The sequence below is a fragment of the Rana temporaria genome, chromosome 3, assembly GCF_905171775.1.
Source record: "Rana temporaria chromosome 3, aRanTem1.1, whole genome shotgun sequence".
Classification (NCBI taxonomy): domain Eukaryota; kingdom Metazoa; phylum Chordata; class Amphibia; order Anura; family Ranidae; genus Rana; species Rana temporaria.
Genome location: NC_053491.1, coordinates 203,753,180 through 203,779,955, shown reverse-complemented (window position 1 = coordinate 203,779,955; position 26,776 = coordinate 203,753,180). Strand labels below are relative to the sequence as shown.

The 26,776-nt window shown below is 48.4% G+C and overlaps 1 protein-coding gene across 3 annotated transcripts in view; it reads right to left on the bottom strand.

The window, feature by feature from the left end:
* POC1B (POC1 centriolar protein B) overlaps positions 1–20,955 on the bottom strand; it is a 118,511-nt gene extending 97,556 nt beyond the window's left edge. Inside the window, exons 1-3 of one of the 3 annotated variants that reach the window (XM_040344153.1) lie at positions 20,830–20,955; positions 13,570–13,654; positions 482–653 (exon numbers count right to left, since the gene is read on the bottom strand). In XM_040344153.1, the coding sequence (XP_040200087.1) occupies positions 482–653; positions 13,570–13,654; positions 20,830–20,844 (272 nt within the window). In that variant the 5' untranslated portion in view covers positions 20,845–20,955. The other 2 variants (XM_040344154.1, XM_040344155.1) reach the window with 2 other exon arrangements.
* Between the last annotated feature and the right edge of the window lie 5,821 nt (positions 20,956–26,776).

Sequence of the window (26,776 nt, the reverse complement as noted above, 5' to 3'; positions counted from 1 at the left end):
AATTTCTGTTAATACTGTTCCTTCCCCTCTTGTTTACTCCAATTTGTTCCCATTGAATTTTTTGGCAAATTCATTTTTTTTGCATGTTTTTCTTAATAATTTATTGTGTGGACCTGTTTTTATTTTTATTTTTTTAAATGGGATTTACAATCCCATACAAGTCTTTGGGAATACAGAACCCACTTGAAACAGTTCTAATGCTGGTCAGGAGGAGGTCCACTGCATGCGTCAGTCAATTATACATGATCACAGAAGCATCGCAAATGAATGTCATGGATACGGACCAAAGCCTATTGACAAAAGCCAAAATTTCTGCTAACGCGGACAGCTGGCAGTGTGAAATGGGACATATAATTAACATATTTTTACGTCAATATCAAATGCATATGTAAAAGAGCCTTGTTATCAGCACAGCTGCCAAGGTGGAAACATCAGGACTTTGAGTAGTGCACAAAAACTATTAATTTAAACCCCTACTTACATATTAGGGGTCCAGAGTCTCACTGTCCTGTCTTTAGAAGCCGATGCCACCAAGTGTCCTATGGGAGAAAACTGCACGCTCAGTACTGCCTCCTTGTGGCCAATAAACCTAAAGGCACGTGACTGAGGCTTGAAATTCCAGATCATGACAAATGTGTCTGCTGCAGATGTTGCTACAGAAGTAAAACACAATCAATATTTTAGTAGGAGGAAAAAAAAAAAAAAAAACCAAGAAGCTTTTTGTATTATTGAAACACATGAGATGTTAAAACAGTTCAGCCAGGCGTTCGGGCGGACTAGCTAGTCTAGAGTGTACTGGGAAATTTCTTATTGCTTTGTGTCTTTTTAAACCTACAGATATATCATTTTAAGCCAATGGGTGCCATAGATTCTACACATTAAGGGTTTATGCCTTTTCAGGAATTGTTCTCAAACTACATTCCCTTTTTAGGCTAAACAAAGCTAAGATACAAAATGTGATTGTAGCTTAATTATTTTGTTATTAAATGCATAACTCTTTCAGTCATTTTAGATACAAAATGTACTGTATGTGCCAACAAACCCATTAAGTGATTCATTATCTAAAAATATCAAGACAACAGCGTCTCAAACTTGCATACATTTTGGCTAAAATAAGTATTTTTCATTAAATAAAAAATATGTAATTCTTTCACAATTCCATTTGGGGTAACCCTACGGCCCGGTACACACGAGCAAACATGTACGATGAAACCGGTCCGTCGGACCGTTTTCACCGTACATGCCTGCCAGAGGGCTTCTGTACGATGGTTGTACTAACCATCGTACAGAAGTCCGCGCGTAAACAATACGCGGGGCGTGTCCGCGTCGTCGCGGCGACGTGGGCGGGCCTGCCATTTAAAGGCTTCCACGCATGCGTCCAAGTCATTCGACGCATGCGAGGGACGGCAGGCGCTTGGACATGTACGGTAGGTCTGTACTGACGACCGTACATGTCCGAGCGGGCAGGATTCCAGCGGACGGTTTTAAAACACGTCCAGGAATATTTGTCTGCTGGGAAAAGGCCCGGCGGGCAAATGTTTGCTGGAATTCGGCCCGCTCGCGCCTACACGACCGAACATGTATGCTGAAACTGGCCCGCGGACCAGTGTAAGCATACATGTTTGGTCGTGTGTACGGGGCCTAATGTTAATCGTATACTGTATACATAGGAGGTACAATGCCAAGATGAACATCAGCAATTTTGTAAATTAATGAAAATAGCCACCAGCTTTTTTACTCGCTTCAAAATGTCACAGTGAAGTATTTCTGAAATTATTATAGTTTATATATAATATAATATATTTATATATAATATATCGTTTTTACTTTTATAGCAATTGACTGCGTTCAAAATATTTTTTTTTAATAAAAATTGTCAAATTCCACAGACATACCTGCACTGAATTTTGTCTTAAAGTAGAAGAAGTCAAAGCACTAGAATGCTGAAAACCCATTACATACTGTACAAACCATTTTGATTGAGTGATCCTTAACCACGCCCTCTTGGGTCTTGGTCACGTGTGTGGCTAGTATTGTCACCCCTCTGAAAAGTGATTGTTTTTCAGTGGGCATTTGACTGGCGATGAAGACCCAAAATGTCAACCCAATGCACTGCAAACACGTGCATTGCAAACAGTTGTGGAACTGCCCCATTCACTTGAATTGGTCACATTCAGCTGTGGTAAGACTTGCTGAATGCGACACTCTATTTAATTTTTCATATGTCTGCGGCATTTGTACAGCCTTGATTGGCTGCATTTCTGCGTTTACACAGCCAGTAAAACTGCGGTTCGACCACCTACTTTTACTGCTCCCTGGCGGCTCATGTGAATGAACCCTTAGGGGTATATTTATAAAGCGGGTAATCTCACATTATCTGCAGGTGAACCTTTCTGGTGCATATATTTTAAATGACAGTGATCAACAACCAGTGAATATTTGCTGTAAGACACTTTCATGGCTTTATAAAATATGACCCTTAGTGCAGCCGTAACTCATTAATCAGTTTAGCGCTATCAATCCACATATACAAAAATAAACAATCATATATAAAATTACAATCAATATAACCAGTGTAAATATAAAGTCCAAAATCATGGTGCAATAATAACTTGTGCACCAGTGTGAACACACATTAAACGCCTCTGCCCATTCCGTGTGATCATACAACAAAATCACTGTGCAATCTGTGTAAGCACTCAATCCAATACATGCAAAAACACTCTTCTCGTGAGCAAAACAATACTCGGGTGATGCACTCCTTTCCCATAATACTCTGAATGAATGAATGAATGAAAAACTTATATAGCGCGGCACATGCGAACTAAATCGCCTCTGGGCGCTTGTTGTTGCTGTCTCCTTTGATATCAAAAGAGATGAGTTTTGATCTTTCTCCTGAACGCTAAGTGATTTTCCTCCAACCGAATGCTGGTTGGTAAAGCGTTCCATAGTCTGGGACCTTGGACCGCGAATCTTCTTTCTCCTTTGGACTTGTATTTGGCTTTCGGTATTTGGAGCAGATTTTGGTTGGTGGATCGCAGAACGCGATTGGAGTTGTGAGCTTTTATTTTTTCGCATAGATAATGGAGAGCGTTCCCATGGATACATCTATGCGTTAGACAGAGTGCTTTAAAAACAATTCTGTCTTTTACTGGCAACCAATAAAGGGCTCTCAGTGAAGGTGAGATTGATTCCCAGGGTTTTTTCCCAGTCACTAGTCTGGCGGCCGTATTTTGAACGACTTGCAGACGGGCGACTTGGTACTTTGGGAGCGCGAGGTAAAGGGCGTTTGCATAATCCAATCTGGAGTTTACAATTGCTCCCACCACGACTGCTATGTCTTCTTTGGGAATAAAAGGGGTGAGTTTGCGTAGTAGGCGCAACAGATGGTGAGATGCACTGACTACTGACCCTATTTGTGCGTCCATTGTCATGTGGGAGTCGAAGATGACCCCGAGACTTTTGACTTTGGCGCTAGGGGAGATGATTTCGCCCAGAATGGGCAGGGGGGTCCAGGTTGTTGCAGATTGATTCATACGCTTGGCGTGAAACAGGAGAAGTTCTGTTTTCGCTCTGTTGAGTTTAAGATAACTCTTTGTCATCCAGTTCTCTATCGAAGAGAGGCATGTCTCTAGATTGAGATGGTGATCCTTTTTGTTGCAAATGCGGAAATACAGTTGCGTGTCGTCTGCATAGGAGTGATAAAGCAGTTTTTGGCTGCTAATGATTTCGAAAAAGAGGACGAAGATAGATGTTAAACAGCACTGGCGACAGAGGCGATCCTTGAGGGACTCCGTACGGTACCGTGCGTTTCTCAGAAGTGAAAGGTCCCAATTTCACTGTTTGTGATCGGCTTTCCAAAAAAGAGGAGAACCAAGGCAAATCACTCTGAACTGCCCACCTTGTGGCACAAAGTTACACAGAGGTCAGCAACAAATGTATCCCTTCCTGGGATCATAAAATGATGAACTCCTACAGGGAAAGCAGCTCTAAGGGGTGCCTCATCCACTCAGAAGTCACTGGTGGTGTTGACCTCAATGTTACACAGAGGTCAGCAAACACATATATGTCCTCTTAGGAGAGAGAATATACATTTCTGAAGAAGTCCAGCACTGGACGATACGCGTGAGGGGGTGGAGTTTCCAGCCAATGACATCATCATGCTTTAATCGAGCATAGAAGATTGGGGGAGCGGGTTAGCTGTGACAGGGTTAGCAGTGGATTGGGCCCAGCAAGTGGTGAGCCACACTAGTGTCATTCATGTGGCGGCTTTTTATTCATTGTTTTAAAGAATTTATGCATGCGAGTGTCCCTTTAACGGTCAGTGGGAACTATAATAGGCTTTATTTTTCATGTGACTTCTAAATGGACGAGGCACCCCTTAGAACTGCTTTCCCTGCAGGAGTTCTGTAGAGGAGATCATCATCATTTTATGATCCCAGGAGGGGATACATGTGTTGGCTGACTTCTTTTTTTTTTTTTAATTTGTTTATTTATAGACAGGGACAAGGCCGCGCGGGCCGACATGTTACAATAGTACAAACAGTACATGTGATATGATAAGTAGGTCACAACAATACACGGGATCAATATAACGTTACACATTGCATGATGGATCATGGTAGGTGCCTACTGTGTGGCGCAAGCGTTAAGTGGCGTGTGTGTCCTAGGAGGGCTCCCGGGCTCCGTCCCCTGGTAAAACCAGTGGTGGCTCCCAGAGGGTGTCTCCTATTAAAATAGGGAAGCGTGTTTGTTGAGTCGTAGCCCAGTGTCGGGTCCACGCGTCCCGTCCCCTCATTTTCTTTTTATGTCGAGAAGAAGAAAGGGAAGGGGGGAAAGAGCCCCAGTGTGGGGTAGTAGAAAGTTCCAGGGAAAGGAAACAGGTCTGAAAGAGGGAAGAAAGAGAGAGGGTGGGCAGGGATAGGGGGGGGGGGGGGGGTCGGTCACCTTACAGATAGTCTCGCCATAGGGGTAGTCCCTGTACCTTGTGGGTTCGCATCCTGTTATGTAAATGGACTGGGGCAGGGGGGGGGGGGGGGGGAGTCGCATTGGTATGGTAGCGTTCACCCAACCGTCGCGGGCTCTCTCAGTGCCTGGCCCTCAGCTGAGTAGATGAAAATATTCCATAACTGCCAGGTGTCGGTAAATGTTTCCTGCCTGTTGTGTGCTGTGAGGATGAGATCCTCCATGTGCTTTATCTCCTCTACCTTCGTGATCCATTGGGATACCGTCGGCGGGAGCGTGGCCTTCCAATGTAGAGGGATGCAGGCCTTTGCTGCATCCAACAGGTGCCTGATCACAGATTTTTTGTATGTCTTCTCCGGGACGGTAGATACGTGCAGGAGGAAGAACGCTGGGTCGTCCGGTATAGTGCGGGCCGTGAACTTCTGGGCCACCTCACGGATCACCCGCCAAAAGTGGCTAAGGCCAGGGCAAGACCAAAAAATGTGCAGTAGCGTCCCCCTGTCTGCCCGGCAGCGCCAGCAAAGGTCAGGCGTCGCCGGGAAGAACTTGTGGAGCAGCACTGGTGTCCTGTACCATCGTGACAGGAGTTTGTAGCTAGTTTCCTGCGTCTTGGCGCAGATTGAGGATTTGTGCGTGAATCTCAGAATGCGTTGTCGTTCGACCGCAGTAAACTGCCGGTTTAGCTCCCTTTCCCATTTAAGCATACCCGGGGGCACGAAGTCTGCGCATGGAGCGTTTATAAGACTATAGGCTACGGAGAGTGTATGTGACGTGGTACCTGAGGAATTGCAGAGGTCCTCTAGTGGTGTGAGGGGCTGGGGATTGGTGGCTGGCGGTGTCAGGGATCGAAGGAAGTGGTTTAGTTGGTGGGACCTCAGGAAGTCCAACCGAAACGGGCCTGTGGGGTCAGAAAGTTCCGCAATAGTATTCCACCGCCCCCCCGAACTAAAGTGGGAGGCTTGGTGGAATCCCGCCTCGACTAGATCTCGAAAGGCCAAGTCACGTATGCCCGGTATGAACTGGGGGTGCCCCAAAATGGGACACAGCGGTGAGTTGTTCGAGGACAAGGGCGTCTGTGAGATGAGTCTGGCGCAGACTCGCGTCGTGTTGCCTATCAGCGGGTGGCGTTTAACGTCTGCCGGTAGGCTCGGGGCGCACCAAGGTGCTCTGTTAAGGGGGATCTCGGTCTGGTCCTGCTCTATCTGCACCCAGAGCTTGTTCTCTCGGTTGCGGCACCAGTCTATAAGCCTGCTTAGGTGGGTCGCTTGGTGGTAGGACCGGATATCTGGGAGTGCAAGGCCTCCCTGGCATTTGGGTAGGACCAGGAGTTTAGCTGATAGCCGTGGTCTCTTTTTAGCCCACACAAATTCAGTGAATACGGATTGCACCCGTTTAAAGTATGATGTAGGGATATGTATAGGCAGTGCTTGCATGAGGTAGAGCAGCTTTGGGAGGATTGTCATCTTCAAGATGTTACAGCGGCCTACCCAAGAGTGTAGTCCTGCGTTCCACTTGTTTAGGAGTGCCCGGATCGCCGTCAGCAGGGGTGGAAAATTGAGCTCATATAGTCGTGTGAGTGTTTGAGAGATGTGTGTGCCCAGGTATTTCAGGGCAGTTGTTGTCCACTTTAGATTAAATCTGGCCTGCAGGTGCGCGAGTTGTGTGTGCGGGATCCCCACCCCCATGGCTTCCGATTTGGCGTAGTTAATTCTCAAATTGGAGTGGGCTCCATAGCGTTCAAATTCCATCAGGAGGGCTGGGATGGAGACGGAGGGGCTAGTAAGGGAAAACATAAGGTCATCGGCGTAAGCCGACACCTTATGTTGGGTGTGGTTTATCGTCACTCCGAATATATCGGGGTTCCGCCGCACATGGCAAAGGAACGGTTCCAACGAGATGGCAAATAACAGGGGTGACAGCGGACAGCCCTGACGCATTCCGTTGGTAATCTGGAACGGATCGGAGGTTACTCCGTTAGCCCGGACTCTGGCTGCGGGCGGCGTATAGGTCGCCGAAATCCAATGCATCATTTTACGGCCGAGTCCTACGTGGCGCAACGTGGCGAACATAAAGGCCCATCCGACCCGGTCAAAAGCCTTCTCCGCGTCAGTGCTCAGGAAAATACTAGGCGTCTTAGTCCGGGTGGATGTATAGAGCAAGTTCAGGACTTTAGTGGTGTTATCCCTCGCCTCTCTGGTTGGGACAAAGCCTACTTGGTCTAGGTGGATGAGGTGAGGGAGGTGGGATTGCAATCTGGTGGCCAGGATTTTGGTGAATAATTTAAGGTCCGTATTAAGAAGGGATATAGGGCGATAACTCCCACAATAGGACGGGTCTTTGCCTTCTTTGGGGATAACGGCAATCTGCGCTTGCAACGTGGAGGCGTGTAGAACATCACCCTCGGTAAGGCCATTAAGCATCTTTACCAGGTGATTGCCTAGAGATGGTAGCAGGGTCTTGTAATATTGAAGCGTGAAGCCGGGGGACTTTCCTAGTTTAGTGTTGCTCACTGCGAGCTGTAGCTCGGCCAACGTGATAGGTTCTTCTAAAAGGGCACGTGTCTCGGCGGCCAAGATAGGCATACCGGAGGACGTTATGTATTCCGTCAACTGGTCTGGTGTCGGGGGCGTCGTGGGTAGGTTGTACAGTGACTCATAGAAAGATTTAAATTCCTGTGTTATCTGCTGAGGCATAGTTATTTTCTGTCCCGTCGAGGAGTGTACAAACGGTATGTATGATGCCAGTTTCTGATCGCGTAAGGACTGTGCCAAAAGTCTACCGCATTTATTGCCTGATTCATAGACCCTTTTGCGAGTCGTCTGAAGTGCTATCTTGGCCTTAAAAGTAAGTAGGTCCGTAACCTGCGCGCGTACCGTGTCTAATTCTGCCGTCAGTGAGCCCGTCGGGGTTTGTTTGCGTCTGATTTCCAGGTCCTGAAGTCTGTCGAGTAGGGAGGTCAGTTGAGTGGTCCTTAGCCGCTTGAGTCTCGCGCCGTGTTTAATAAGGGTTCCGCGGATCACCGCCTTGTGGGCCTCCCATACTAGACCCGCCCCGCTCTCCTCAGCGTTGTTAGACTGAAAGTAGTTGGATAGTTCCCTATTCACATCGGCTAGTACCTCTGGGTCCTGGAGAAGGCTCTCATTAAGCCTCCACGGCTTCCGCTGGCCCCTGTAAAAGTCGGTCAGGGCATACTTCATTGAGACCGGGGCATGATCCGACCAAGTAATGGAGCCCAGCGAGACCCCCTTAACAGCCTGCAGTTGGTTGTGGGGAACGAAGATGTAGTCTATGCGCGAGTACACGTTGTGGGGGCGGGAGAAAAAAGAGTAGTCCCGTTCCCCGGGATGAAAAAGACGCCAAGCGTCATTAAGCTGCGATGCATGTAGAGCTAAGTGTATAGCCCTACGCATGCCCCGAGTAGTCGATGAGCGACCCGTAGAGGTGTCTTCAGTGGGGAGCAGGGGGACGTTAAAGTCTCCCCCTAGAATAAGCTGACCCTCTGAGAATTTACGGAGGGCGGCTAGGTGCTTTTTAATGAAGGTGTCTTGTTGACTGTTGGGGGCATAGAGGTTGGCAATCGTCACCTTCGTATTTCCAATCAGGCCCCGGAGAAAAAGGAATCTGCCCATCGGGTCTGTCTGGACCGCTGTCAGGGTCCATGGGAGTTTCGCTGAGATCAAGACAGAGACCCCTCTGGACTTGGCCTCCGCATATGTCGAGTGGTACACAGTCGGGTAAAATCTATTTTTGAGAATCGGGAAGTTATTTTCTCTGAAGTGTGTCTCCTGTAGGAGGACAACATCAGCATTTAGGTGTCTCAGGTCATTCAGCAGCATCCGCCGCTTCTCGGGAATGTTAAGCCCCTTTACATTAAGGGTTACTACGTTGATCTCATCCATCGCCACAAAGGAAGGTGGGGGGTATGTAGGTGGCTGGGAGAGTAAACAAAAAACAAAAAAGGGGGGGGGAGGGGGTGGGGGGAATAGAGAGGGTTAGTGAGAGGTACAGGTATCAGAAGTCGAAAAAGAGATAGTAGCTCCCCACGGGTGACCAGCCCGTAGGTAGGCAAGACGCGTCCGCTGGAGGGGTAAGCCTGCAGCGGGTGCTAACCAGCTTAGCTGGGTAACTAAAGTGGCGCAAATATTTTGCGAGAACGCTCCCCAGATTATCCAGGTAACGAGCGTCGGCCTAAGTGGGGGTGCGGTTAGCAAGGGTCTATGGGATACTCCCGGACCCCCCCAGCCCCACCGGCCACCGCCTAATATGAGGGTGTGGGCCCTTGATAGGGCTTCCACGCCTTGAAGATGTGTGGACAGAAAAGAAAAAAAAAAATAGAAAAAATAAAATGAACATAAACATACAGGAACTTTAACATTACCAACGGTTTCATTATATAACAACAGTAAATGAAACAGATGACATTTCAAAACAACATTTTAAGTTCAGTGGCCAGGCCGGCTGTCCAACATGGAGGTGTCACCGCGGCACTCCCGCCCCCCCCCCCCCCGGGGCCCAACCAGGAACACAGCCGCCCCCGCCCCCCCCCAAGCAACCGGATCCCCAGTCGGCACGCCATCCACCGTCCCAATAAGACTAAGCCCCCAACCCCGCTTCCACATCCCTCCGGCATATTATATGTAATCCAGGCACATCCCCCGGTCCAGCAGTGTCTTCCCCATCCCAGAAGTACTCACATTGTCCCGATTGCAGCCTTTATGTGGTTCCTGGTGTCTCAAGTTGGCCGAGGGTGGGGACCAGGTGGGGGGGGCATGTAATTTCCAGCGCATCCGAGGGAGGAGGACCATGGCAGGTAGAAACAAGTGTGCCAGGGTCTCGCCGATCTCAGGCGGCAGCGGCACGGGGGGAGGGGCAATCCAACCCCCGGCGTCCGGGCCCCGGCGATCAGGCGGCGATCCCTCCGCAGGGCGCCGAACCGCAGCCGCGGCCAATCATGGGGGGCCAGAACAGCAAATTTCCGGTGCCAGGTCTCAATCATAAAATATAAAAAAAAATAGAAAAAAGGGGGGGGCCGCCGCATCCAGACCGCGGCCCCGGGGAGGGGCGGGCAGCGCCCGGCTGTCTAAATGCGGGGTGAACTAGCAGCCAGCCTGGGCTAAAACGTCAGTCAGGGCAGTTGGTAAGCACTTATGACTCGTGTTCCTCAGCGGGAGGTGCGGATCGCATACGGCCGCGGGACCTCTGAGAGCGGGTAGGTTGGTCGTGGCGGCCGCCGGCAGGGCCCAGGCGGCCGTTCGGTCTGGGGATCCGTCGCAGCCAGTTCGGTACCGGGATTGGCTCTGCACCCAATGCGGTGAAGAGGTCTGGCAGGTCTGCTGGTGAACGCAGGGTGAATGAAGACCGCTCCATGCGGAAGGTGACCGCCAATGGGTATCCCCATCTGTAAGTGCAGCCATGTCTCCTCGCAACCTCCAGCACAGGCTTCAACATCGCCCGTCGCTGGAGGGTAGCTCTAGACAGGTCCGGGAGGATCCGAATGGTCGCCCCATCAAAGTCTAGGTCCCCCACATCCCAGGCCCTCCGCAGAATCACCTCCTTCTGTGCATATCGATGCAGGCGGCACAGCACATCCCGCGGTCTAGCGGGGTCTGTAGGCCTGGGGCCTAGAGTGCGGTGGACCCGGTCGATCTCCAAGGAGGGCGGCGGGGACTCCAGCAGCCTGTGAAAGATGGCGGTAACTGTCGCCGCTAAATCCTCGGAGCCTGTGGCCTCAGGGATTCCCCGCAGCCGCACATTATTGCGGCGGCTGCGGTCCTCCATCTCCTCTATGTGCAGCTGCATTTCCTGGGCCTCCCTTGTCTGGGATTCACAGCTCCGCTCCAGGGCCTGCACCCGGGACTCTAGTGAGGCAACTGCAGCTTCCCCCGACGTGACCCGGTCCGCGACCGAGGTTAGCTCGGTCCGGACCTCTTGGATGTCTTGGCTATGTGCCTCCTCAATTTTCAGGATTAGGGCCTCAATATCAGACCTCGTGGGGAGGGCCTGAAGCATGCTCCAGAGCTCCGCATCCAGGCGGCTCTGACTCGGCGCAGGGTCGGCCATCTCCATGACCGCGAAGAGGTCTGTGTCCTGTGAGGCTGCCGGTGTCGACATCTGGGCTGCAGCGGTGGAGGTCGGCTCCGTGTGGGATCCTCCTGGCGCGGCTGCGCTGGCGCCCGGCGAGAGAGTCAGGGGGCTCCTGAAAAAGGTGTGTATGCTGGGCTGCGAGGTCGAAGCAAGGGACCCCCGTAGAGCCGATCGTGTCCCGTATCTGTTAGGGGTGTTCATACCGTGTCCACGGTCAAGGAAAGTGTAGCGGTGGCCGTGTGAAGTCGGGCGGGCCGGGAGCTCTTCTAGCACACGTCTTTACTCGGCCATTGCCAGGCCACGCCCCCGTGTTGGCTGACTTCTGTGTAACTTTGAGGTCAACACCACAAGGTGAACAATTCAAAGTAATATGGGAGAGCAGTATGCCACCTAAAGATTATTTTATGTGCAAGAAGAGCGTTTCTGCATGAACTGCACATTAGATTTTATTAGTGCTTACAAAGATTACACAGTGATTTTGTTGTATCGTCGCACAGAGAACTTTAGTGTAATGCCGCGTACACACGATCAGAAATTCCGACAAAAAAAGTTTGATCTGAACTTTTAGGCCCCATCTGACTTTTTCTGTTGGAATTTCCGACAGCAAAAATTTGAAAGCTGGTTCTCAATTTTTCCGACAAAAAAAGTTCTTGTTGGAAATTCCGATCGCCTGTATGCAAAATTCCGACACGCAAAAAAACACGCATGCTCCTAATCAATTTGACGCATGCTCATAATCACTGAACTTCATTTTTCTCGGCTTGTTGTACGTCACCGCGTTCTTGACGGTTGGAATTTTGTGTGACTGTGTGTATGTAACACAAGTTACATGCAAAGCAGCTTCATTATTATCCCAAAAAAGAAGATGAGAATTTTGACACTTCATCAATTGCCACATCACGAATGTTAATTCTAGATTACGAACCATAGTTTACAAGACAGAACTCTTCCCAGTCGTTCCTCGATTCTGATCACGCGTGTTTTGCGTGACGGATTTCTGTACTGATCATCCAAAAAAGACGTTGAGTTCACATCAGACAAAAACTTTATAGCCTGCACATCCAGCTTTTGTCTGACGAAAAAGTCAAATCCGATGTCGAATGCACCGTACTAACGATCAGAAAATCCGCAGATAGCTCGTCTTACGACTTTTCCCTTCTGATTTTGGTACCATGTGTACGAGGCCCAAGTTCACATTGGGGCATACATTATTATTGCACCTTGATTTTGGAATCTTACAGTAGGTTGGACTTAATAGACTTGTGTCTTTTGTCAACCTTGCCTACAATGGGCTAGATTCAGCATTGATTTACGCCGGCGTATCTATAGATACGCCGCATAAATTCAAAGCTGCGCCGGCGTATCTTTTTTCTGTATTCAGAAAGCAAGATACGCCGACATTAGCCTAAAATCCGACTGGTGTAAGTCTCTTACACCGTCGTATCTTAGGGTGTATATTTACGCTGGCCGCTAGGTGGTGCTTCCATCGTTTTCGGCGTAGAATATGCAAATGACCTAGATACGCCGATTCACAAACGTACGTACGCCCGGCGCAATTTAATTACGTCGTTTACGTTATGCTTTTTCGGCGTAACCTTATGCCTGCTATTAGAAGGCGCAGCCAATGTTAAGTATGGACGTCCTTCCCGCTTCAAAATTTGAATTTTTTACGTTGTTTGCGTAAGTCGTTCGCGAATATGGCTGGACGTAATTTACGCTCACGTCGAAAGCAATGACGATTTGCGGCTGAATTTCAAGCATGCGCACTGGTATTCTTTGTTCGTAAAAACGTAAAATACGCGGAGTCACCATTAATTTAAATAAAACACGCCCCCCCTCATCATCATTTGAATTAGGCGCGCTTACGCCGGCCCCATTTACGCTACGCCGCCGTAAGTTAGGAGGCAAGTGCTTTGTGAATACAACACTTGCCTCTCTAACTTACGGCGGAGCAGCGTAAATACTGTACGCTGCGCCGCCGTAATAATGGGCGCAGATACCTGAATCTAGCCAAATGTAACTAAGATTTTGGACTCTAAATTTATTATCAGAAATATTGATTGCACTTTTATATCTCATTGATTGTTTTTGTGTATAGTTGGATTGATAGTCATACACTGATTAACAAGGTATGATTTCTCTCTAGGTCAGGCTATATTACTAGTTGTATTAGCGAACTGTCAATGGTAGTATTGAGTTAGACGTGTTTTCTTCTTTTGGGGGGGAAAAAACCTGACACCCCCCGGTTGGAGCCACTGCACTAACAATCCAATGCAAGTACTGCGATTACCAATCACATAAAATAATGATGACCATATGGACACACATATCAATTCAGCAACATCATGCTTTTTGGGAAATTGACGCTGTGCTCTAAGGCCATATCACACAATATCGCAGCTCATGTGGCTGACATCTATGTTTCCATCACTTTGTCTATACAATTGTGGTTTAAATCACAGACTCCTGCCAGTAATACACCTGATCTACATTTACAAGATATAGGATCATAAAAAATACCAAGTTGTTTGTTGTCTGCACTAAAGTCAATGGATGTGACTGCATCTTTATGTCCTTTGAAATGCTGCTGCAGAGCTGGATCCTCCTGGCAAAAAAATACAATATTGGTATCAGTGCACTAAAATACTAATATTATTAAATATAAGATGGGTTGCTAGAAAGATGCCTCTATCTTGATTAGCTGATAATTAACACATACACACTTAAAGGGGTTGTAAAGGTTCGTTTTTCATTTTCTAAATAGGTTCCTTTGAGCTAGTGCATTGTTCACTTACCTTTTCCTTCCATTTCCCTTCTAAATGTTTTTTTTTTCTTTGTCTGAATTTCTTTCTTCCTGTTCCTCCTCAGTAAGCTGTTCTGGCTGACTAACCCCCATGGACGATGGGGGCAAGCTTACTGAGGAGAAACAGGAAGTGAGAAATTCAGACAAAGAAAAAAAAACATTTAGAAGGGAAATCGAAGGAAAAGGTTAGTGAACCAACAATGCACTAGCTTAACCACTTAAGGACAGATATACGTCAGCAGAATGACACGGCTGGGCACAAGCACGTACCTGTACGTCCTCTTTAAGTGCCCAGCCGTGGGTCGCGGGCGAGCGTCCGCGACCCGGTCCGAAGCACCGCGGCCGCGGGACCCGATCGCCGCCGGAGTCCCGCGATCGGTCCCCGGAGCTGAAGAACGGGGAGAGCTGTGTGTAAACACAGGTTGCCCGTTCTTCACAGTGGCATCTTCATTGAGCGTGTGTTCCCCGATATAGGGAAACACAATCAATGACATCACACGTCCAGCCCCATCCCCCTACAGCTAGAAAAACATATGAGGTCACACATAACCCCTACAGCGCCCCCTAGTGGTTAACTCCCAAACTGCAATTGTCATTTTCACAGTAATCAGTGCATTTTTATAGCATTTTGTGCTGTGAAAATGACAATGGTCCCAAAAATGATCAAATACCAAAAGAAAGCTCTATTTTGCCAATTTTGTTTGGGAGCCACATCGCACGACCGCGCAATTGTCAGTTAAAGCGACGCAGTGCCGAATCGCAAAAACTGGCCAGGTCCTTTACCTGCATAAAGGTCTTAAGTGGTTAAAGGAACCTATTTAGAAAATAAAAAAACGAACCCTTACAACCCCTTTAAGGGGCATATTTACAAAGCAGCGAATGTGACATATACTGCACCCCGCATGTGGGTTTTTTTTTCTGGTTTATATGTTTTCAATTAGTGAGTAATTCACCTGCAGCATTTGTTTGGTAAATGTCACATTCATTGCTTTATAAATAGTCTTCTTGAAGTGTATGCCTAGCCCAAACCTTTTCTTAAATTATAACTAAAGTGGAGAGGGATTAGAATCTCTGGCAGGTTTTATGCGGTCTGTTTCACTGTTAAGGAGATTCACCCCCTCTATCACCAAAAGTGAAAGTAAAAGAAAAAATAGAGGCAAAGATGGCCGCTTTCTTGGCTGTAGAGCAGGGATTCTCAAACTACAGCCCTCCAGCTGTTGCGGAACTACACATCCCATGAGGCATTGTAACACACTGACATTCACAGACATGACTAGGCATGATGGGAATTGTAGTTCCTGAACTGAAGGGCGGTAGTTTGAAGACCCCTGCTATAGAGGATAGAATGGTTTAGATCCACTGTCACAAACAGCAAGCAGGCAGGCTCTTTATTGCAGAAGAGACATGCAATAAGATGCCCCTACCTGCCCGCTGTTTTCACCAGCTTGTACACGGAGCCGCGCATTCGCAGCTCAGCTTACACTACTGGCCTGGTCTCTGTGTGTGGGATTACTCATGCACAGTAGTGACATCATATCATGCTGGCCAATGAAGATGACAGAAGACTGGCGCACGGCAGAAGATTCCAGCGAGGGACAGAACCATTGGAGAGAAGGTATGTTTATTTCAGCTTTAACTGCTTCCCAGCCTATGGCCCTAGTAATAACTGTCAAGGTTGCCAGGGTGCTCATCAGTCAAATCAACCAACCCGATTATCTATAGATAACATTAGCAAAAATGGATGTTGCCAGCTCTCAACCGATCTGTCAAATGGCTGGTGTCATAACTGAGTTCAGCACCCTGACAACTGCAGATCTAAGCTGAGGCTAAGATGGCAGTTCCCTTCACTGTAAAGGATAGAAGGGTTTCGTTTCACAATAAAATATAACTAAAGGCAAAAAGATTAGGGCCCTTGTTAGATCTTAAAGCGGTAGTAAACTGCCACACACACACACCAAGGAAAAAAACAGGCATCTGCAGGTTTAAAGGAGTTGTAAAGAAAAACATTTTTTCACCTTAATGCAATCTATGCATTAAGGTGAAAGAACATCGGATGCAAAGCCGCCCCCACCCCCCGATATACTTACCTGACCCCTCGAAAGTCCCGCGCGATCCCGAGATCCTCTTCACCGCTCAGCCTGGCCGCTGATTGACTAGAGCGGATGGATTGAGAGCAGCGCAGCCAGTGGCTGGCGCTACTGTCAATCTTATCCAGTGACGCGGCGCGCCGCGGGGCCGAGTGATACAGTGAGCAGCTATGGCTGTATCACGGGAGCGCGCCCGCAATTACTGACCACCATACGAGCGCTCGCATGACTGTGGTGAGTAATTGCAGGGAGGACTAGAGACAGCCACCGAGGGACCCCAGAAGACGTGGATCGGGGCCACTCTATGCAAAACGAACTGCACAGTGGAGGTAAGTATAACATGTTTGGTAGTAAACGAAAAAAATAATTTTCATTTAAAATAACGCTTTAAGTCATAATGTACATTAGTACATTATGACTTAAAGCGTTATTTTAAATGAAAATTATTTTTTTCGTTTACTACCAAACATGTTATACTTACCTCCACTGTGCAGTTCGTTTTGCATAGAGTGGCCCCGATCCACGTCTTCTGGGGTCCCTCGGTGGCTGTCTCTAGTCCTCCCTGCAATTACTCACTGCATACTAGCACATTATGGCAGACTTACCTATAAACAGAGCCCTCCAGTGCAGCACTGTCATGGCTCCCTGGCACTTCCATGTTCACCCATGGTCTTCCTTCTGGGTTTGTGTGCTCCGGTTGTATAATTGGCCAGGGTCACGATGGCAAGTTTAGGAGATATTCACTGTACCTACAAGTAGATACACGTTCAAAAGTGGACTTTACTTCCACTTTAATGCAGTCTGTGCCCCTGTAAGGGAGATTCACCCAGTTTATCGTTATTGAAATAAGATCGCAATTTTTTGGGGGTTATCACCAGAGCAGCAATAGAGGAAAATCTTCCAATAGTTACCCTAGTGACAAACAGGGATTTTCTCATTTTAATGGGATTTCTTCTCACTTCCTGTTCTGGCTATGGGACAGGAGGTAAGGGGAAATCTCCCCAATGAGACACAGATGGCAAAAAAAAAAAAAACTGGCTGGGGAGGGCCTTAGGGCTCTTTCACACAGGGCTGTCTGTGTACGGACTGCTTGCTCAGTGGGGGATCGCTCCGCTGAGCCGGTGGTTGACAGGTCCGTCTCAGCTTACTGCGCATTAAGGATGAGCTCTGGCGTGTTTGCAAAGCCCACGCGCAGAGCCCGCCAGGAAGTTAGCACTGCGCTGCGTTAATCACAGGCAGTGAGACATTTCCCGATCTCTGCAGCCGCGCATCGGGACAATGTCTCACTGCCTGTGTGTGATTAGCGCAGTGCAGTGCCGACCTTCTGGCAGGCTCTGCACGTGGGCTTTGCGAACACACCACAGCTCAAAATGGCGGTCATTGCAATACTTTTCTGTCACACCATATTTGCGCAGCGGTCTTACAAGCGCACTTTTTTTGGGAAAAAATACACTTTTTTTAATTAAAAAGTAAGACAACAGTTAAGTTAGCCCAATTTTTTTTTATATTGTAAAAAATAATGTTACACCAGGTAAATTCATACCCAACATGTCACGCTTCAAAATTGCGTCCGCTCGTGGAATGGCGACAAACTTTTACCCTTTAAAATCTCCATAGGCGACTTTTAAAAATGTCTACAGGTTGCATGTTTTGAGTTACAGAGGTGGTCTATGGCTAGAATTGTTGCTCTCGCTCTACCAATCGCGGCGATACCTCACATGTGTGGTTTTAATACCGTTTACATATGCGGGCACTACTCACGTATGCGTTCGCTTCTGTGCGCGGGGCACGTTTTCTGGCTCTAAACTTTTTTAGCTCGCTCCTAGATTCCAAGCAAATTTGTTAAACCCTGCTCTATCTCAAATAAAAAAAAGTTTTGTTCCAAAGTCACTTACAGTGGAACTAAACCCTCCTATAATTTACAGCCAAGGAAGCTGCCATTTTGTCCTCTGTGTGATCTGCAATTACCATGGTGCTGCACATGTGATCAGTTATGATACCAGTCATTTGATGGTTTGAAATTTTAGGTTGCGTACAAACTACTTTGACAGGTATCATTCACAGCATGCCTCAAATGCAATGGTTTTGGAAAACTGTTAAACTGAAGGGTTTAGTTCTGCTTTAAACCCTGGTTCACATTGATGCTACTTTGAAATCATGCTACTTCACTTGAAGTAGCACGTATTCAAATTTGCAGGTCAGCGCTATTTTAGGTGCTACTTGAAGGACATCTGTGCGGCTTCATGCAGAGATGTCTATTGAAGTTGCACCTGAAAGCAGCAAAAGTAGTGCAGGAACTACTTTTGCAAATTGGTGCGGCGCCGCAAAGTCGTTGACACACCAATTGGACCCGTGCCATTGCCTGCAATTTGTCATGTGATTTGACCTGTCAAATTGCACGACAAATTGCTCCAATGCTGAATGTGCAATATAGCCCCTTGTACACTGATGACACAATCAGGTCCTGATTGGATAGATTGATAGCAGTGCAGCCAGACAGCAGGACTCGGCTCTCGCTTCACTGGATTTATTGACAGCAGCGGGAGCAGAGTCCTGCTGTCTGTGTCAATGGACGCAGAAGCAGGACTCAGGAGCGCGCCCGCATGATTTCCCTGAAGGAAAGCGGCTCTCCAACGGGGCACTCGAGAAGAGGAGGAGCCAGGAGCGCCGCTGAGGGACACCAGAAGAGAAGTATCACGGGCCGCTTTGTGTAAAACCCTTGCACAGAGGAGGCAAGTATAACATGTTTTTTTTTTTAAAAACAAACCTTTACATATCCTTTAATGACACCCCCAGATCTGTTCACAGTGCGAACTGTCAAATGGTGCAGGAATCGGATCTAGGGTTGCCACCTGTCCAGGATTAATCCGGACAGTCCAGGTTTTAGATCCTGTGTCCAGGTTTCAGTGATCCTGAAACCCAGGCACATCAGTGACAGCCCTGCAGAACAAGTCCTTGTATCCCCCTCTCGTCAGTTTTCAGTGCTTTTAATTGTTTTGGTGGGGGGGGGGGGGGCCTTTAAAGAGGTGTTCCTGCCAAAAAAAAAAAAAAGATCTCAAGCCAGCAGCTACACCTACTGCCTTTTAATAATAGGACACTTACCTGTCCTGGAGTCCCTTGATGTTGGCACCACAGTTGATGTTTCCAACAGCTGTTGGGTGCTGTCGCTGCCATTGCGGGTAAGGGAACACGGCAATGTAGCCTTTTCGGCTTCACGCCGGGAAAACGACTGCGCATGCGCAAAGTCCCTCCTCTCTCCTATTAGCCCGGCGTCCGGGGGAGGGAGCCCCGTGATGACGTCATGGGCCGCGACCCAGATTCCCGGAAGTGGAAAAGGATACCTGTCAAAGACAGGTATCCTGTCCCCCCTCCCCCCGAAAAGGTGCCAATTGGGGCACCGGAAGGGGGGGGGTAAATCAGGTGAGCGGAAGTCCTACTTTAGAATGGAACTCCGCTTTAACTGGTGAATAAGCTGATCTGGGGGGTTATACTGGGGGACAGACTGACCGGGGGGGGGGGTTATTCTGGGGAACAGGCTGACCTGGGGGGATATTCTGGGGAACAGGCTGACCTAGGGGGACTGTACTGGGGGACAGACAGACCTAGGGGGGATTGTACTGGGGGACAGACTGACCTAGGGTGGACTGTACTGAGGAACAGGCTGACCTAGGGGGGACTGTACTGGGGGACAGACAGACCTAGGGGGGACTGTACTGGGGGACAGACAGACCTAGGGGGGACTGTACTGGGGGACAGACAGACCTAGGGGGGACTGTACTGGGGGACAGACTGAGGAACAGGCTGACCTGGGGGGGGGGGTTATACTGGGGAACAGGCTGACCTAGGGGGGACTGTACTGGGGGACAGTCTGATAAATATTCCAATCGCACACCTTCCTGGGGAAACGGCTCATAAGTACAAAAATGGGTGCTGACGCGATCACCAGCTGGGCACTGGAACAATCAACCACATGAACATATTCGCCAGCACACCACGGATCGTATATAACGTCCAAAAAGTTTTAATGCACAGAAAACATCACAAGAGTTGCAACGTTTCGAGGCCAGGCAGGACCTCTTCGTCAGGCAAGTGTGATGTTTTCTGTGCATTAAAACTTTTTGGACGTTATATACGATGCGCGGTGTGCTGGCGAATATGTTCATGTGTACTGGGGGCCAGACTGACCTAGGGGGGAATGTACTGGGGGACTGACTGACCTTGTTTGATCCAACTACGCTCCTTAAGCGTCTCCTATTATTAAACACAATTTGGTCACACCAACTGTTCGTCACAAGATGCTACATGGGGACCCAAAGGTGTGCCAGGTCTTTTACAACCCTATAGTGTAAACTGCAAAAAAAATTGTTGTGCTCCACTAAAGTGTTCAGGTTTGGCTTGATGAAAGGGTGGCAACCCTAATCGGATCGCATAGGTGTGAGCACCCATGTGATCCAATCTCAGTGCGGACCAAGGAAAGGGTCCTGCACTATTTTGGTGCGAATGCAATGTGTATGGCTGAACTGGCATCGCACAGACATGGCATGTGATGTGTGGTGCGAATCACATGGGATGTCTGACATCACACAAGTGTAAACCCACTCTAAAACATAGAAACTGATTGGCTACTATGCATTTAGTAAATATTCCCCCACTATACCTGCTATCATAGGACTAGGCAGGGACACTGTCTGCCACCCTGCTAATCTAAACAGCCTGAAATCTGTATGTGGATAGCACTGTACACAGGAGTCCTTTCCAAGCAGTCCCCGGTCCATACACAGAAGAGCAGTCCTATGACACCCTACCTACAGGTATATCTCATATGGAAACACAGCGCCCCCAGGCGTAAATCAACATGTCATGTCTGAAGGCCGACTGACAAGGTCTCACCAGAACAGACGCCATGGAACCCAAAAGCGCCACATTCAAATCTCCGTCACAACAACCTTTGCGGTCACATGACCGGAGTTGGGGAGTGACGCTACTCTACCATGTGACTGCAGAGCGCGAATTAGAAAGCGGCGGCGGGGCTGTTAGAAGACGTTGCGCTTATTGGACATACCGAATTACAGGGGGAGGGGGGCGGAGTTTATATCAACAGCACGGTGAAGTGCAATCCATGTGTATGTATGGAGAGCCTTTTCCGAGCGGGGACGCGAGTGGCAAATCACGGAACGTAGCAGGGGCGCAAATACCACCTAAAAGCATGCTGCTTGTAACTATCTTGGTTTGGCCCACAGCATAAGCCACACCTCCCAACTTTCTGACAAGGGAATGCGGGACACGTATTAATAAAAGTATGTAGCATAGGACACACCCCTTGTCACGCCCACTTAAAGGAGAATTATGGAAAAAAAAAACCTCTAGTTAACCACTTCAGCCTTGGACGCCCCCCCTTAATGACCAGACAATTTTTTGCAATACAGCACAGCATCTCTTTAACTAACAATTGCGCAGTCGTGCAACAGAGGGGTAGATTCAGTAAAGAATTACGCCAGCGTATCCATAGATACGCCGCGTAATTCAAAAGCTGCGCCGGCGTATCTATTTTCTGTATTCAGAAAGCTAGATACGCCGACTGTAGCCTAAGATACGACTGGCCTAAGTCTCTTACGCCGTCGTATCTTAGGGTGCATTCTGACGCTGGCCGCTAGGTGGCGTTCCCGTAGTTGTCAGCGTAGAGTATTCAACTTGCATACTTACGCCGATTCACAAACGTACGTGTTTCCGGCGGTCGTTTTTTACGTCATTTGCGTACGTCGGTTTCGTCGTAAGGCTGCTCCTGCTATTAGGAGGCGCAGCCAATGGTAAGTATGGACGTCGTTCACGCGTCGCGATTTTTAAATTTTACGTTGTTTGCGTAAGTCTTTCGTGAATGGCGCTGGACGCCATTTACTTTCACGTCGAAGCCAATGACGTCCTTGCGACGTCATTTACCGCAATGCACATCGGGAAAATTTAGGGACGGCGCATGCGCAGTACGTTCGCGTGGGAACGCGCCTAATTTAAATGATCCACGCCCCCTACGGGATCATTTGAATTACGCGCGCTTACGCCGGCCCCTTTTACGCTACGCCGCCGCAAATTACGGAGCAAGTGCTTCGTGAATACAGCGTTGCTCCTGTAATTTACGGCGGCGTAGCGTAAAGACGAGACGCTGCGCCGCCGTATCAGTGCGCGCCCCTACCTGAATCTGGGCCAATGTGCCCAAATAAAATTGATGTCCTTTTTTTCCCACAAATATAGCTTTCTTTTGGTGGTATTTGATGACCTCTGCAGTTTTTATTTATACAAAAAAAAAAGCAACAATTTTGTAAAAAAAAAAAAAAAAAATTATATATATATATATATATATATATATATATATATATATTTTTACTTTCTGCTATAATACATATCCAAAAAAAAGTCTTCAGTTTAGGCCGTTATGTATTCTTCTACATATTCTTGGGAAAAATCACAATAAGCGTAAATTGATTGGTTTGCGCAAAAGTTAAAGCATCTACAAAAAAGGGGGATATATTTATGGCATTTTTATTATTTGTTTTACTAGTAATGGCGGTGATCAGCAATTCTTTACGGAACTGCGACATTGCGGTCAACAGTTTGGACACATTTGACACTTTTTTTTTGGACCAGTGATCAGAGCTATAAAAAAAAAATGCACTGATCAATGTATTAATGACACTGGCAAGGAAGGGATTAACACTAGGGGGCGATCAAGGGGTTAACTGTTCCCTAGGGAGGTGTTTCTAACTGGGGGGAGGGGACTGACTGGGAGAAGAGAGAGATCGCTGTTACTGATAACTAAGAACAGACGATCTCTCTCTACTCCCCTGACAGAAAAGGGATCTGCTTTGTTTACATTGACAGATCCCCGTTCTGCCTCTCTGAGGAGCGATTGATGCGTGTCCCAATCATACTGCAACACAGCCAGGAGGTATGCTGCATGTTATTGCAGCATGCTGCTGTACAGCACCATGAGTCAAGTGTACTTTTGTACATTGATAAACATAAAAAAAAATAGAAACTAGACACCAAAATGAGTATACTACAAATGTATTGAGCAGTAGACTCAGCAGTAGAAAGTACAAGCATATCCACCCAAGCTATCCCCATGAATCCTACCAACCACCTGAATCCCCCAAAAGATCCTTCCCAGACTAGAACCTAGGATCACCCTTACAAAAAGAGAAAGGATACAGTCTCAAAGCGGAGCGGAGCCGAGCCCACCCTCCCCTACACAAAAACCTCCCCCCACACACCAGAGGACCCTAAACCATCCCACCAAAACTCAGAGGTAGCACTTGTTAACACCAGGTGCGGTGCTCCACCTTAAAGCCACAGTGGGCCAATGAGGCACCTGCACTAGGTGAGACAGAGATGCATACCTACCCAAAAGAGGCTTTAACCGTAACACATACCCACTAAACCAGTCAGTCAATGGCAGGGGAAACGGCCATATGGCTGCAATAGGAGCTCAGATATCAAAAATCAGTGTCCAGCTACTGTGCTGGTAACATTTAAGCCACGGTGGAAATTATAAACTACATTGTCCTCTAATGGAGAGCTTCCTGGTAAATGCGCCAGCTGTCCATTCTGGTGTCAGTGCAGACTTTGGTATATCCTTGGACCAGACACAAGGTCTGTGTCAGGGAAATAGCAGAGTTATTGGCATTCCTGCCAGTGTCCATCAAGGCCGCACCAGACTTACTCCATTGCGCATGTGTGCACGCAGATGCGTACGGCGGACGGTGCGCACAGACACACACAGGCGCTCACGCACGCCGTGACTGTGTGGGCGCACCCCCCGGCCTATTTAAACCTGTCACTGGCGCATACAGGTTGCTGGATTATCATCAGCTTCCTGTGTATCCTGAATCTCTGGCTTGACCCTTGGCTTACGTCTGAACCTGTGACTCTGCTTATCTCCTCGCATCTGACCCTGGCTTGGCTGACTACTCTATTATCTTCTGCTCCTGTGTATGACTCGGCTTGTTCCTGTAAATTCCCTTTCACTGATTCCTGTGTATGACCCCTGGCCTGGCTTAAGACTCCATTCTTCGTTTACCTAGGGTACCGCACCAGAACCCTTCCTTGCACGGCTACTGAGTCCGCTCTTCCAGAGCACCCCAGCTACCTTCTGCCTGCATCTACCCAGTCAGCAGCAGTACCGGCAATCTGTGCACCTTTGGGCCTGCACTCCCTGTCTCATCCCCAGGGGTGCGGTGCACTTAGCCGCAAGGGGCGCCCTCTCAGCAATCCGGCCTCACACCAGAGACTTGACAGTCTGGCAAATGAGCATGACAGCAATGACAGATTGCAGGGCAGGATCTGCTGGGGAAAAGGTCTTTAAGCCCTGGTTCACACGGGAGCATACATGTCAAGTCGGCAGAAATTGGCATCCTAATCGGTGCAACGCCACATCTGCAGCGCTGCACCGATTTTAAAAAGTAGTTTCTGTATTACTTTTTGCGATTTCAGGCTGCGATTTACATTGACATCTGTGCAGAAACCCGTACAGATGTATTTGAAATCACGTCCGAAATCGGGACCGACATGCAGGTGTGAAATCGTGCGAGTTCAGCTGAACTCACATGGCTTCATTCCCGCAGCTCAGTGTGAACCCGGGCGACAACAGCTTTCAGTCTTCAAAGTGTAAGGTTGGGTTCACACTAGTGCAAATTGGATGTGGGTTTCCCAGCTTCTAATTCACATGACAGGAGACTGTGCCCGGCTCTCAATGGATCTGGTGCACACCTCTCCATGGCGGCTGCAGAGTGAATTGCACAGGGGTCCTGTACGTCTTTGGCTCTGTTTCAGGTTCGAATGCAGCTTACCAGACATTTGGATGTGGTGGCTGCAATTGTTTTCTTTTTTTTTTTTTTTCTTCAAAGTTTTATTCAATTTTTTTCCTGTAGTGATCAGCCAGTAACAAACTTGTTGTCTCATGTTGGCTACATTCACTCCTTCACTTCATCTATGGAGGAGCATTTTTTTATTTTAGCCATAGTGTCACTTTAATCCACATAATCTAGAACAGGGGTGGGCAATCTCGGCCCTCCAGCTGTGGTGAAACTGCAAATCCCATCATGCCTCTGCCTCTAAGGCCCCATACTCACGACCAAACATGTCTGCTGAAACTGGCCCGCAGGCCAGTTTCAGCAGACATGTTTGGTCGTGTGTGGGCGCGAGCGGGCCGAATTCCAGCAAACATTTGCCCGCCGGGCCTTTTCCCAGCAGACAAATATTCCTGGACTTGTTTTAAAACAGCCCGCTGGAATTCAGCCCGCTCGGACATGTACGGTCGTCAGTACAGACCTACCGTACATGTCCAGGCGCCCGCCGTCCCTCGCATGCGTCGAATGACTTCGACGCATGCGTGGAAGCATTTTAAAGGCGGGCCGCCCACGTCGCCGCGTCATTGTCGCGGCGACACCGCGTCATCGACGCGGCGACACCGCGGACTTCTGTACGATGGTGTGTACAACCATCGTACAGAAGCCCTCTGGCAGACATGTATGGTGAAAACGGTCCGACGGACCGCTTTCACCATACATGTTTGTCCGTGTGTACCCGGCCTAGGAGTCATGCCTGTGATTGTCAGGGTCTTGCAAGGTCTCATGGGACTTGTAGTTTCAAAACAGCTGGAGGGCAGAGTTTGCCCTCGCCTGATCTAGAATGTCCTCAACTTTGACATAGTTGCAGAAAATTCCTCCCTAAAGGAGCTAATGAAGGGCTCAGTGGAACATGTGGACTTGAGAGGGTAACAGTGACCCAGGCTATCAGTGGCCAATTATTTATTAGGAAAGCTGCAAGCTGCCCTGGAGCCAGTAGTGGACCGTACGTAAGCTGGAAGGGCATGCTATCTACACAAGCAGGATGAGTTAATTACCATCTGTGACTGACTCACTAAGGAAGCAGTAAGGAGGACAGGCCCTGAGGCTTGAAGAGAGTTGGCAGTGGCTTATCTCACATGCAGAGGCAGTGTTGCCGTAGAATTACGTACAGTTCGTAAAAACAAGGCACTTTTTCCCTGTACGTCAAAGTCCGTATTAAGGGAAAGGTGCCAGTAAAAATGTCGGCGATTGGCTCAAGGTCAGAACTGCGCATGCGCAATTCCCGGAAATCCCCGAGAAGACCCGATCCTAAACCGCAGACTCTGACTCCTGCACAGACTCTGCCCAGCCCACCCGCCCCGCAGCCAATGAATTCATTCCATTTTCCCGCCAGCCTATGAACAGGCAGGACAGAGGAGCCTCAGAGTGGAGAGCAGACTCAGCAGGGCTGCGTGTGTGACGGTCTGTGACCTGACCTGAGGGAGCCTGGCCAGTCGGACTCGGGACTGGTGGACTGGATACAAACAGAGCATACACACACACCCTGCCCCCACGGGAGCAACGGACAGACCCCTGCCTGCCCTGACTGAGTGAGTAAGTGACGTGTGGAGCCTGCTGCCCGCCGTTGGAGACTGGTTCACAAGGAGAACTTAACAAGTCCTTCCTTCCAGTCTTCTGGAAATTTCTCCCCTTCACTAATCAGAGGACTCTCAGCTTCCAATCAACTTTCTGGAATTTTGGCCAATTTTCTAAAAAAATTTACTCCATCCCCAACTTCTACCCCCCACTTGACTGGAGGGACATCCGATCCAGATTAAGTAGGAGAGGGCTATGAAAGTAGTTTACATTAACTGTCATACATTTTACTGTGTCAATAGAGGTAAGAGTGTATGCAGATCATCTGGCTCCTTATTCCTCAGTTTCAAAGACCAATATACTATCCTGCTGAGCAATTGATGACCTCAACAGTATGGCTGTGTAAAGCCAGGGTTGTGAGT